The following is a 14,162-nucleotide window of genomic DNA, read 5'->3' as shown; positions in this document are numbered from 1 at the left end:
AAGACAGGGCATGAGAAAGAGGTCAAAAATCACGAATCAGCACCTGTTGCCTCTTCACCTGTGTTCATGTCGTTTTTTGAATGATTCTTATCAACATTCACTGACCTAGAAACTATAGCTCATATCCATCACTGCATACAGAAAATTTGTGCCGGGGAGTAAGCACAACTTCGAAAACAAGTGTCAGCACTTACGTTCGGGGTTGTACTGCACACGCATCAGGTAAAGACCACATGCGGGCACGACAGTGACGTTGCCGGGCCAGTTGTGCTTGCTCGGGTTCTCCAAAAGCTTGCGCATCACCAAAAGGGTGTCATGTCCCGACAGACCGGCATGCAGCACCATGCTCACCATGCGCCGCACCTGCGCAGCAACCACTTGCTGTAAAGCAGGCCGCCAAAGCTCATAGAACAGATGACATTTGCCGAAAAATCTGGCCCATTCCCTTTTTTTACTTATAACTCGAATAGTTCCCTGTTCATATCATGATTACAGCAAACTAAACTATCCATGCATTACAACTATCTAGCGGTATAAAAAGTCATTCGGTATGCATTGCTGCTAGCGACTGGAACACATTGCGATGCAACATTAACCACAAGTCTATTACAGTGTGGTGCGATACTGCATTTTCTTGCAATAGCAATTGTCTAAACACTCCCTACAAGTCTCTGTTATTGCCATTGCCATCATGTCCCGCAAGAAGTCCTAATTGATAACACGTTAGAATGCATCGTACATTCTAACCTTTAATAATACACTGCATCACACACGAACAGCAAATGATGACCAGAGATGAGCTAATAAATGTTACTTTCACTTTAAATCCGATAATCGTCATCATCATTCTCAGCCTGTGCTAGTCTACAACAGGATAAAAGCTTCACCTAATGATCTCCAGTCTACCCTATATCCTGCACGAACTGATTTCATTTTACCCCTTCGGACCACCTAGTTTTGTCACTTCATTTAACCCCCTGCCCTGTCATACTATGTTTTCCATACCTTGGTAACAGTTACTTTTATTACACACTGGTTTTTTGTTCTATGCATTATATGACCAACCCAGGTCCACTTTAGGTTCGTTCGATTTACCTGTACCGGTCGGAACCGGTTCACGGCTGTGCACGCGAAGTTCAGAAATTGTGCAGCGTGAGTTCAGCGGTGCAGGCACAGCACGACACCTGAAATAAATGACGATGTGCCGACAAGGTGTTGGGCTTATTTCTTTTCGGTTAATTTATACCGTTCAGCAAACACTGATCTATGGCGAAACGCACATGCGGACAGTTTATGAGGCGCAAACATCTTGGCAAAACACACCGCATTTGTAGAGGCGGGTACGGCGCCTAAGCCACCTACGTGTAAGTGCTGCGTCGTCTGCTCAGCTGCACGCGCGCCTGCACCAAGCCGGCACTGTCAGCGAAGGAGGTGCAGAAAAATTGTGAACCAGTGCTGCACCTCTTCTGCACCTTTCGAAACGAATGGCTGGGTTCAGCGGTCGTCAATGCTGCACCGCTGAAACGAATGACAAGGTGCAGCACCTTGTGAACTGGTTCACGTTGTGCAGGCGAATCGAACTGACCTTTTTTTTTTTCAATTGATGTAAGCTAGGATTTCTGCAACTCCTGTCTGTTTCTTGCCCAGTCTGCCATTAAGGTTTCTCAAAGTTATTGGTACCATTTTACGTTAATACCACTTTGTAAAAATGAACTGCAAAAACTTATGCTTGGAACATTTAACTGGGTAAACTGGTGTGCGCACAAAAAAACAGACAAACGACAGCAGAGAAGAGACAGGGACAAGCGCAGACTTTCAACTAAATTTAATTCTTCGTCAACCTTCAATTTACAGTCGCACAGAACATAGTCAAGTGGTCACGAGGACAGAACCTAATAGTTTACAACAGGCCACGCAGAAAATGACGCTCACTATCAAAAAGCGAAATGGATGTATCACTAACACAGGTATTGCCTCTAGCAGAAATATAAAACGCTTCCATCAGTTCCCGGGCTGTGGTATCAGCACTCCGACCCAAAATCCTAATCTCCGAGAGAATCGGTGAGCACGTGCAAGCTTTGCAATGCGCGGGCAAATGCGTGATCCCGTTATTTTTAAGTGACAGCTCATGTTCCCTTGCACGGTCGTTCACGCAACGCCCCGTATGACCCACGTAAAATTTCCCACAAGACAGCGGTATTTCGTAGACAACGCCCGTCGCACATTTCACATACACAAACGCGTGCTTTTTTCCGCAACCACCGGATCTCTTCTCGCCAGGGAAGATTCTGGGACAAAGTCCAGCCAACTTACGTGGGGCGGAGAACACGATCGGCACACCGTGTCTACTCGCTATCTTTTTGAGGTTGTGGGAAATGCGATGCATATAAGGCATCACCTCCGGACGCCACCTGCGACGCAGGCCAGGGTTCCCGCTGGAACGGACTGCTTTGGCATCACGCAGAAGCACTTCAGCGACTGCCGAGACTACCGTGCAAGGATACCCAGCGGCAATTAAACGCCGCACCTGATCATTAAAGCTTTCTTGCATTGCATGTGAGCATGACTTCTCAAGAGCGGACCGTAGACACAGTTTGGCAATCCCCCTTTTTACAAGTTTAGAATGCGCAGAATCATAGGACAAAAGGGCCTTCTGCGCACGGGGACAATAACGCCAACATAGGTGGTCATATAAAACGAGACGTAAATCTAAAAACTGCAACGAATTATCAGTAGGAAATTCATAGGTGAAGGTCAAGCCCTTACCGCACAGTTTAAATGCATTAAGAATAGCGTCAACAGAGTTGTCCAAAGAAGTAAAATGGGGTCTCTTTAAAAGAATTAAAAAATCGTCCACATACCTAAAAACTTTAACAACGCATCTATTATCAAGAATGCTAACTAAACCCCGATCAACATCCGCCAAGAAAATGTTGCATAAAACAGGCGCCACGCACGATCCAATACAAATACCTTCTCGCTGCAGATAAAAACCATCTTTAAATGAAACAAAGGTAGAACGAAGATAAAATTCTAGTAACGACATGAAATTCTCGACCGATAAGCCGGAAGCATTTTGAAAAGCTATGACTCCATTCGAATCAATGCAGGCACGAACAGACGCGAACAACTGCGCATGAGGAACGGAATAAAATAGATCCTCTACATCCACAGAAAACATAAAGTCCGTACAATTCTCGACCTGCAGAAACCGCACAACATCCTCTGAACTCTTTGTAGCGAAAGGATCCACAACTTTCAGCCCATTCAGTTCTTTGAGCAAGAACTGGCTAACTGAATGCTGCCATGAACCCTGCTCATTAACTATCGTTCGCAAAGGAACTCCAGGCTTGTGCGTCTTTGCAGTGAAGAAAACTTTGAGTGCATTACCTTTGCTTGTGCTAATATCTCTTGCCAACCGAACGAGTTCAAAGTCCTTGCACATGTTAACTGCTTTAGTTTTAACACGAACAGTACTGCTTTTAACAGAAACAAAGTTCTTAGAAATTGCCTTCATAGCCTTCTCAGCATACGAACCAGATCCTAGAACAACAAAACCGCCCTCTTTATCCGCTTGAAGAAGGCAAAGATCATTTCCTCTGAAATACTTCACCACCTGTTCTGTGGGATCCCGCCGCTGATGGCAGTTTGCCTTATGCACAGTCCTTGACAATGCGTCGACGCCCTCAAGCAAACAACGCACATACTGATCTTGAGGTGCTCTGGTTGCAACACGTCTGTTAAAAGCAAGCAATTCTTGAGGCGGCACAACTGGTTCATAGCTAAACTTGGGACCCTTCTTGAGGATGCGTTCCACGTGTTCCGGGATTTCCACATCATCTCCTAAGACGAGAACAGGTGACTCACCTCTTCGTTTGTCGGCTTTCTTTCGGATAACGTGAAGCACACTACTCAGGTAGGAGGCCCACCAAAACTCAACCATGCGAGCAGTGTACGCCCTCAGGGAACGCAACTCCACTTCTGCCTTCCAGGGCGGGTCACAAGCATAGCATAAGACACGCAGATAATCCTGGAGAAGCCGAGTTTGCCTCCAAAGTTCAGAGCGGATAAGACGACACACTCGATTGGCATGACCTGGCGTCGGTAACGCACAACCGAACAGCCCCAAAACTTCTGCCGGTACCAGGCCTTTCCTTAAACAGAACGAAAGATATCTTGAACGGCAGGTAGTTGTGACAATGTGGCTCACCAAGAGATTGAAGGTTGACGACGAAGGAACGGACGAAACATTGAAGAAAGGGCCCGTTGTAGTAGAAATGTGGTTCAATAAAACTTGTAGCTGGGCGAGTTGGTTCATAATACTGGGTAAACTGGTGTGCGCACAAAAAAACAGACAAACGACAGCAGAGAAGAGACAGGGACAAGCGCAGACTTTCAACTAAATTTAATTCTTCGTCAACCTTCAATTTACAGTCGCACAGAACATAGTCAAGTGGTCACGAGGACAGAACCTAATAGTTTACAACAGGCCACGCAGAAAATGACGCTCACTATCAAAAAGCGAAATGGATGTATCACTAACACAGGTATTGCCTCTAGCAGAAATATAAAACGCTTCCATCAGTTCCCGGGCTGTGGTATCAGCACTCCGACCCAAAATCCTAATCTCCGAGAGAATCGGTGAGCACGTGCAAGCTTTGCAATGCGCGGGCAAATGCGTGATCCCGTTATTTTTAAGTGACAGCTCATGTTCCCTTGCACGGTCGTTCACGCAACGCCCCGTATGACCCACGTAAAATTTCCCACAAGACAGCGGTATTTCGTAGACAACGCCCGTCGCACATTTCACATACACAAACGCGTGCTTTTTTCCGCAACCACCGGATCTCTTCTCGCCAGGGAAGATTCTGGGACAAAGTCCAGCCAACTTACGTGGGGCGGAGAACACGATCGGCACACCGTGTCTACTCGCTATCTTTTTGAGGTTGTGGGAAATGCGATGCATATAAGGCATCACCTCCGGACGCCACCTGCGACGCAGGCCAGGGTTCCCGCTGGAACGGACTGCTTTGGCATCACGCAGAAGCACTTCAGCGACTGCCGAGACTACCGTGCAAGGATACCCAGCGGCAATTAAACGCCGCACCTGATCATTAAAGCTTTCTTGCATTGCATGTGAGCATGACTTCTCAAGAGCGGACCGTAGACACAGTTTGGCAATCCCCCTTTTTACAAGTTTAGAATGCGCAGAATCATAGGACAAAAGGGCCTTCTGCGCACGGGGACAATAACGCCAACATAGGTGGTCATATAAAACGAGACGTAAATCTAAAAACTGCAACGAATTATCAGTAGGAAATTCATAGGTGAAGGTCAAGCCCTTACCGCACAGTTTAAATGCATTAAGAATAGCGTCAACAGAGTTGTCCAAAGAAGTAAAATGGGGTCTCTTTAAAAGAATTAAAAAATCGTCCACATACCTAAAAACTTTAACAACGCATCTATTATCAAGAATGCTAACTAAACCCCGATCAACATCCGCCAAGAAAATGTTGCATAAAACAGGCGCCACGCACGATCCAATACAAATACCTTCTCGCTGCAGATAAAAACCATCTTTAAATGAAACAAAGGTAGAACGAAGATAAAATTCTAGTAACGACATGAAATTCTCGACCGATAAGCCGGAAGCATTTTGAAAAGCTATGACTCCATTCGAATCAATGCAGGCACGAACAGACGCGAACAACTGCGCATGAGGAACGGAATAAAATAGATCCTCTACATCCACAGAAAACATAAAGTCCGTACAATTCTCGACCTGCAGAAACCGCACAACATCCTCTGAACTCTTTGTAGCGAAAGGATCCACAACTTTCAGCCCATTCAGTTCTTTGAGCAAGAACTGGCTAACTGAATGCTGCCATGAACCCTGCTCATTAACTATCGTTCGCAAAGGAACTCCAGGCTTGTGCGTCTTTGCAGTGAAGAAAACTTTGAGTGCATTACCTTTGCTTGTGCTAATATCTCTTGCCAACCGAACGAGTTCAAAGTCCTTGCACATGTTAACTGCTTTAGTTTTAACACGAACAGTACTGCTTTTAACAGAAACAAAGTTCTTAGAAATTGCCTTCATAGCCTTCTCAGCATACGAACCAGATCCTAGAACAACAAAACCGCCCTCTTTATCCGCTTGAAGAAGGCAAAGATCATTTCCTCTGAAATACTTCACCACCTGTTCTGTGGGATCCCGCCGCTGATGGCAGTTTGCCTTATGCACAGTCCTTGACAATGCGTCGACGCCCTCAAGCAAACAACGCACATACTGATCTTGAGGTGCTCTGGTTGCAACACGTCTGTTAAAAGCAAGCAATTCTTGAGGCGGCACAACTGGTTCATAGCTAAACTTGGGACCCTTCTTGAGGATGCGTTCCACGTGTTCCGGGATTTCCACATCATCTCCTAAGACGAGAACAGGTGACTCACCTCTTCGTTTGTCGGCTTTCTTTCGGATAACGTGAAGCACACTACTCAGGTAGGAGGCCCACCAAAACTCAACCATGCGAGCAGTGTACGCCCTCAGGGAACGCAACTCCACTTCTGCCTTCCAGGGCGGGTCACAAGCATAGCATAAGACACGCAGATAATCCTGGAGAAGCCGAGTTTGCCTCCAAAGTTCAGAGCGGATAAGACGACACACTCGATTGGCATGACCTGGCGTCGGTAACGCACAACCGAACAGCCCCAAAACTTCTGCCGGTACCAGGCCTTTCCTTAAACAGAACGAAAGATATCTTGAACGGCAGGTAGTTGTGACAATGTGGCTCACCAAGAGATTGAAGGTTGACGACGAAGGAACGGACGAAACATTGAAGAAAGGGCCCGTTGTAGTAGAAATGTGGTTCAATAAAACTTGTAGCTGGGCGAGTTGGTTCATAATACTGGGTAAACTGGTGTGCGCACAAAAAAACAGACAAACGACAGCAGAGAAGAGACAGGGACAAGCGCAGACTTTCAACTAAATTTAATTCTTCGTCAACCTTCAATTTACAGTCGCACAGAACATAGTCAAGTGGTCACGAGGACAGAACCTAATAGTTTACAACAGGCCACGCAGAAAATGACGCTCACTATCAAAAAGCGAAATGGATGTATCACTAACACAGGTATTGCCTCTAGCAGAAATATAAAACGCTTCCATCAGTTCCCGGGCTGTGGTATCAGCACTCCGACCCAAAATCCTAATCTCCGAGAGAATCGGTGAGCACGTGCAAGCTTTGCAATGCGCGGGCAAATGCGTGATCCCGTTATTTTTAAGTGACAGCTCATGTTCCCTTGCACGGTCGTTCACGCAACGCCCCGTATGACCCACGTAAAATTTCCCACAAGACAGCGGTATTTCGTAGACAACGCCCGTCGCACATTTCACATACACAAACGCGTGCTTTTTTCCGCAACCACCGGATCTCTTCTCGCCAGGGAAGATTCTGGGACAAAGTCCAGCCAACTTACGTGGGGCGGAGAACACGATCGGCACACCGTGTCTACTCGCTATCTTTTTGAGGTTGTGGGAAATGCGATGCATATAAGGCATCACCTCCGGACGCCACCTGCGACGCAGGCCAGGGTTCCCGCTGGAACGGACTGCTTTGGCATCACGCAGAAGCACTTCAGCGACTGCCGAGACTGCCAATCGAGTGTGTCGTCTTATCCGCTCTGAACTTTGGAGGCAAACTCGGCTTCTCCAGGATTATCTGCGTGTCTTATGCTATGCTTGTGACCCGCCCTGGAAGGCAGAAGTGGAGTTGCGTTCCCTGAGGGCGTACACTGCTCGCATGGTTGAGTTTTGGTGGGCCTCCTACCTGAGTAGTGTGCTTCACGTTATCCGAAAGAAAGCCGACAAACGAAGAGGTGAGTCACCTGTTCTCGTCTTAGGAGATGATGTGGAAACCCCGGAACACGTGGAACGCATCCTCAAGAAGGGTCCCAAGTTTAGCTATGAACCAGTTGTGCCGCCTCAAGAATTGCTTGCTTTTAACAGACGTGTTGCAACCAGAGCACCTCAAGATCAGTATGTGCGTTGTTTGCTTGAGGGCGTCGACGCATTGTCAAGGACTGTGCATAAGGCAAACTGCCATCAGCGGCGGGATCCCACAGAACAGGTGGTGAAGTATTTCAGAGAAAATGATCTTTGCCTTCTTCAAGCGGATAAAGAGGGCGGTTTTGTTGTTCTAGGATCTGGTTCGTATGCTGAGAAGGCTATGAAGGCAATTTCTAAGAACTTTGTTTCTGTTAAAAGCAGTACTGTTCGTGTTAAAACTAAAGCAGTTAACATGTGCAAGGACTTTGAACTCGTTCGGTTGGCAAGAGATATTAGCACAAGCAAAGGTAATGCACTCAAAGTTTTCTTCACTGCAAAGACGCACAAGCCTGGAGTTCCTTTGCGAACGATAGTTAATGAGCAGGGTTCATGGCAGCATTCAGTTAGCCAGTTCTTGCTCAAAGAACTGAATGGGCTGAAAGTTGTGGATCCTTTCGCTACAAAGAGTTCAGAGGATGTTGTGCGGTTTCTGCAGGTCGAGAATTGTACGGACTTTATGTTTTCTGTGGATGTAGAGGATCTATTTTATTCCGTTCCTCATGCGCAGTTGTTCGCGTCTGTTCGTGCCTGCATTGATTCGAATGGAGTCATAGCTTTTCAAAATGCTTCCGGCTTATCGGTCGAGAATTTCATGTCGTTACTAGAATTTTATCTTCGTTCTACCTTTGTTTCATTTAAAGATGGTTTTTATCTGCAGCGAGAAGGTATTTGTATTGGATCGTGCGTGGCGCCTGTTTTATGCAACATTTTCTTGGCGGATGTTGATCGGGGTTTAGTTAGCATTCTTGATAATAGATGCGTTGTTAAAGTTTTTAGGTATGTGGACGATTTTTTAATTCTTTTAAAGAGACCCCATTTTACTTCTTTGGACAACTCTGTTGACGCTATTCTTAATGCATTTAAACTGTGCGGTAAGGGCTTGACCTTCACCTATGAATTTCCTACTGATAATTCGTTGCAGTTTTTAGATTTACGTCTCGTTTTATATGACCACCTATGTTGGCGTTATTGTCCCCGTGCGCAGAAGGCCCTTTTGTCCTATGATTCTGCGCATTCTAAACTTGTAAAAAGGGGGATTGCCAAACTGTGTCTACGGTCCGCTCTTGAGAAGTCATGCTCACATGCAATGCAAGAAAGCTTTAATGATCAGGTGCGGCGTTTAATTGCCGCTGGGTATCCTTGCACGGTAGTCTCGGCAGTCGCTGAAGTGCTTCTGCGTGATGCCAAAGCAGTCCGTTCCAGCGGGAACCCTGGCCTGCGTCGCAGGTGGCGTCCGGAGGTGATGCCTTATATGCATCGCATTTCCCACAACCTCAAAAAGATAGCGAGTAGACACGGTGTGCCGATCGTGTTCTCCGCCCCACGTAAGTTGGCTGGACTTTGTCCCAGAATCTTCCCTGGCGAGAAGAGATCCGGTGGTTGCGGAAAAAAGCACGCGTTTGTGTATGTGAAATGTGCGACGGGCGTTGTCTACGAAATACCGCTGTCTTGTGGGAAATTTTACGTGGGTCATACGGGGCGTTGCGTGAACGACCGTGCAAGGGAACATGAGCTGTCACTTAAAAATAACGGGATCACGCATTTGCCCGCGCATTGCAAAGCTTGCACGTGCTCACCGATTCTCTCGGAGATTAGGATTTTGGGTCGGAGTGCTGATACCACAGCCCGGGAACTGATGGAAGCGTTTTATATTTCTGCTAGAGGCAATACCTGTGTTAGTGATACATCCATTTCGCTTTTTGATAGTGAGCGTCATTTTCTGCGTGGCCTGTTGTAAACTATTAGGTTCTGTCCTCGTGACCACTTGACTATGTTCTGTGCGACTGTAAATTGAAGGTTGACGAAGAATTAAATTTAGTTGAAAGTCTGCGCTTGTCCCTGTCTCTTCTCTGCTGTCGTTTGTCTGTTTTTTTGTGCGCACACCAGTTTACCCAGTATTATGAACCAACTCGCCCAGCTACAAGTTTTATTGAACCACATTTCTACTACAACGGGCCCTTTCTTCAATGTTTCGTCCGTTCCTTCGTCGTCAACCTTCAATCTCTTGGTGAGCCACATTGTCACAACTACCTGCCGTTCAAGATATCTTTCGTTCTGTTTAAGGAAAGGCCTGGTACCGGCAGAAGTTTTGGGGCTGTTCGGTTGTGCGTTACCGACGCCAGGTCATGCCAATCGAGTGTGTCGTCTTATCCGCTCTGAACTTTGGAGGCAAACTCGGCTTCTCCAGGATTATCTGCGTGTCTTATGCTATGCTTGTGACCCGCCCTGGAAGGCAGAAGTGGAGTTGCGTTCCCTGAGGGCGTACACTGCTCGCATGGTTGAGTTTTGGTGGGCCTCCTACCTGAGTAGTGTGCTTCACGTTATCCGAAAGAAAGCCGACAAACGAAGAGGTGAGTCACCTGTTCTCGTCTTAGGAGATGATGTGGAAATCCCGGAACACGTGGAACGCATCCTCAAGAAGGGTCCCAAGTTTAGCTATGAACCAGTTGTGCCGCCTCAAGAATTGCTTGCTTTTAACAGACGTGTTGCAACCAGAGCACCTCAAGATCAGTATGTGCGTTGTTTGCTTGAGGGCGTCGACGCATTGTCAAGGACTGTGCATAAGGCAAACTGCCATCAGCGGCGGGATCCCACAGAACAGGTGGTGAAGTATTTCAGAGGAAATGATCTTTGCCTTCTTCAAGCGGATAAAGAGGGCGGTTTTGTTGTTCTAGGATCTGGTTCGTATGCTGAGAAGGCTATGAAGGCAATTTCTAAGAACTTTGTTTCTGTTAAAAGCAGTACTGTTCGTGTTAAAACTAAAGCAGTTAACATGTGCAAGGACTTTGAACTCGTTCGGTTGGCAAGAGATATTAGCACAAGCAAAGGTAATGCACTCAAAGTTTTCTTCACTGCAAAGACGCACAAGCCTGGAGTTCCTTTGCGAACGATAGTTAATGAGCAGGGTTCATGGCAGCATTCAGTTAGCCAGTTCTTGCTCAAAGAACTGAATGGGCTGAAAGTTGTGGATCCTTTCGCTACAAAGAGTTCAGAGGATGTTGTGCGGTTTCTGCAGGTCGAGAATTGTACGGACTTTATGTTTTCTGTGGATGTAGAGGATCTATTTTATTCCGTTCCTCATGCGCAGTTGTTCGCGTCTGTTCGTGCCTGCATTGATTCGAATGGAGTCATAGCTTTTCAAAATGCTTCCGGCTTATCGGTCGAGAATTTCATGTCGTTACTAGAATTTTATCTTCGTTCTACCTTTGTTTCATTTAAAGATGGTTTTTATCTGCAGCGAGAAGGTATTTGTATTGGATCGTGCGTGGCGCCTGTTTTATGCAACATTTTCTTGGCGGATGTTGATCGGGGTTTAGTTAGCATTCTTGATAATAGATGCGTTGTTAAAGTTTTTAGGTATGTGGACGATTTTTTAATTCTTTTAAAGAGACCCCATTTTACTTCTTTGGACAACTCTGTTGACGCTATTCTTAATGCATTTAAACTGTGCGGTAAGGGCTTGACCTTCACCTATGAATTTCCTACTGATAATTCGTTGCAGTTTTTAGATTTACGTCTCGTTTTATATGACCACCTATGTTGGCGTTATTGTCCCCGTGCGCAGAAGGCCCTTTTGTCCTATGATTCTGCGCATTCTAAACTTGTAAAAAGGGGGATTGCCAAACTGTGTCTACGGTCCGCTCTTGAGAAGTCATGCTCACATGCAATGCAAGAAAGCTTTAATGATCAGGTGCGGCGTTTAATTGCCGCTGGGTATCCTTGCACGGTAGTCTCGGCAGTCGCTGAAGTGCTTCTGCGTGATGCCAAAGCAGTCCGTTCCAGCGGGAACCCTGGCCTGCGTCGCAGGTGGCGTCCGGAGGTGATGCCTTATATGCATCGCATTTCCCACAACCTCAAAAAGATAGCGAGTAGACACGGTGTGCCGATCGTGTTCTCCGCCCCACGTAAGTTGGCTGGACTTTGTCCCAGAATCTTCCCTGGCGAGAAGAGATCCGGTGGTTGCGGAAAAAAGCACGCGTTTGTGTATGTGAAATGTGCGACGGGCGTTGTCTACGAAATACCGCTGTCTTGTGGGAAATTTTACGTGGGTCATACGGGGCGTTGCGTGAACGACCGTGCAAGGGAACATGAGCTGTCACTTAAAAATAACGGGATCACGCATTTGCCCGCGCATTGCAAAGCTTGCACGTGCTCACCGATTCTCTCGGAGATTAGGATTTTGGGTCGGAGTGCTGATACCACAGCCCGGGAACTGATGGAAGCGTTTTATATTTCTGCTAGAGGCAATACCTGTGTTAGTGATACATCCATTTCGCTTTTTGATAGTGAGCGTCATTTTCTGCGTGGCCTGTTGTAAACTATTAGGTTCTGTCCTCGTGACCACTTGACTATGTTCTGTGCGACTGTAAATTGAAGGTTGACGAAGAATTAAATTTAGTTGAAAGTCTGCGCTTGTCCCTGTCTCTTCTCTGCTGTCGTTTGTCTGTTTTTTTGTGCGCACACCAGTTTACCCAGTATTATGAACCAACTCGCCCAGCTACAAGTTTTATTGGAACATTTAAGTGCCACGGCTGGGCCCATAGCCAGGAATTTTTTTCCCTGAAAGGGGGGGGGGGGGGGGCTTTCCCCTGCCCAGGGCTGCGGGCCTGGTCACCATATAGTTTCCTAAAATTAACTAGAAAAGGACTCTGGCACTGTGATCGTTCAGCGACCATGGGAACTATGGGTATGACATGAATTTGCCTAGTCTTCGTGCTTGCAGGCCGTGAACACACTTGTGGCTTTGTTTATGCTGTGTTTTTGTTTTGTTTACAAGAAAAAAAACAAATCGTTTTTCATTTTGTGACCCATTTCGAAGTGATAAGCCTAAAAGATTAAAGTGGTGAAGCGGAACTGCCAAACATTTGCAGATTGCTGTTTAAGAGAGCAGCTTCAAGCCGTGCAAAGCCAGAATGAAAGTAAAGTACGAAGACTAGACAAATCCATGTCATACCCATGATTCCCATGCCATGCGCTGCAGCTCCCATAGACCCTAGCGCCAGAGCTCCCTCTAGTGTATATTTAGGAAACTCTATGCTAGCCACAGCCGAAATGAGAACCATAGAAAACAGAGAGCAATACACTAGATGCGTCGTTTCTAGGCAATGGGGCGGCAAGTTCTCCTTTTTGCGATGTCGATGCGTTTCGCCGCTGTCTTATTTCAAGTACACTACAAGTTCACAACAACCCCAGCGCATTTTATGTTCTTATTCGCGAGTAAAAGTGCGCGAGCAGCCCAAGCAAAGATCGAACCAGCCAGCTCATTTCCGCTGCTCGGAAGACACATGCAACGACACCCAGCGGTCTTGACGGCGGGATTTTAGAGCATGAACGAGTATGAATAGATGCAAGGGAAGGGGGATTGCTCAAGCAGCAGCTGTTCACTTTGATTCTGAGGACGCAGTTGTGACCGCTGGCTAGCGCGCTATCTTGGCAAGCATCAGTGCAGGGCTCCTATATTCTTTCTCACGTGCTGCACCCTCAATGCGAAGAGACCGTGCGAAATGATCATTTCTCTTTACTCACAGAATTAAAAGAAGTACTGCAAGAGCAGAGGAATGCTATCACTCCCTAGGGTTCTTTAACTCAATAAATAAGTAGGGCAGAGTTAGTTGCGGAATTCGCTCTTTCCTTGAAGGGAGACGGCGAACGCTCTGCTATTCAGGTGGAATCCCCAATTTATGCAACTCGCCGATGAGACGTGAAAAGAGTCTGGCACTCCACCCTTGCTGACTGAGTACAATCTAGTGCCTGCATAACCCCACTGACGCCAGAAAGCCATATTGACGGTGTCATAATCACACACCTCTGAGTGCAGATGCCCCAGATGTAAGTTTAATGCGTCAAGTTCATAGGAGAACCTTCAGTGATGACAAAAGCATAGTTTTTTTATTATGAATATTTCGTTCCCGAAGCGATAACACCTTCAAAGCAAGGAACAGTGGCAACTTTTAATTCATTGCCGAAAATTAGTTTGGGGCACGAATTGCCACTACAATTATGTAGAGGCTCAACACAGTGGAAAAAATAAATGGCTTACAAAAAAAAAGAAAAGGAAATC

At 46.5% G+C, this 14,162-nt stretch overlaps 1 protein-coding gene across 2 annotated transcripts in view; it reads right to left on the bottom strand.

The window, feature by feature from the left end:
* The window catches only part of LOC119168092 (tRNA pseudouridine synthase-like 1), a 219,908-nt gene that overhangs the window by 17,736 nt on the left and 188,010 nt on the right, over positions 1 to 14,162 (bottom strand). For both annotated transcript variants that reach the window (XR_005109425.2, XM_037419513.2), the window contains exon 6: positions 195 to 363. Coding sequence is in view for 1 of the 2 variants with exons in the window: in XM_037419513.2 (XP_037275410.1) it covers positions 195 to 363 (169 nt within the window). In the remaining variant the exon portion in view is untranslated. The remainder of the gene's footprint in view (positions 1 to 194; positions 364 to 14,162) is intronic.

This window comes from Rhipicephalus microplus, chromosome 3 (genome assembly GCF_043290135.1).
Source record: "Rhipicephalus microplus isolate Deutch F79 chromosome 3, USDA_Rmic, whole genome shotgun sequence".
Lineage (NCBI taxonomy): Eukaryota > Metazoa > Arthropoda > Arachnida > Ixodida > Ixodidae > Rhipicephalus > Rhipicephalus microplus.
Note: the sequence above shows the minus strand (reverse complement) of the source record. Positions and strands in the feature narration are given on the sequence as shown.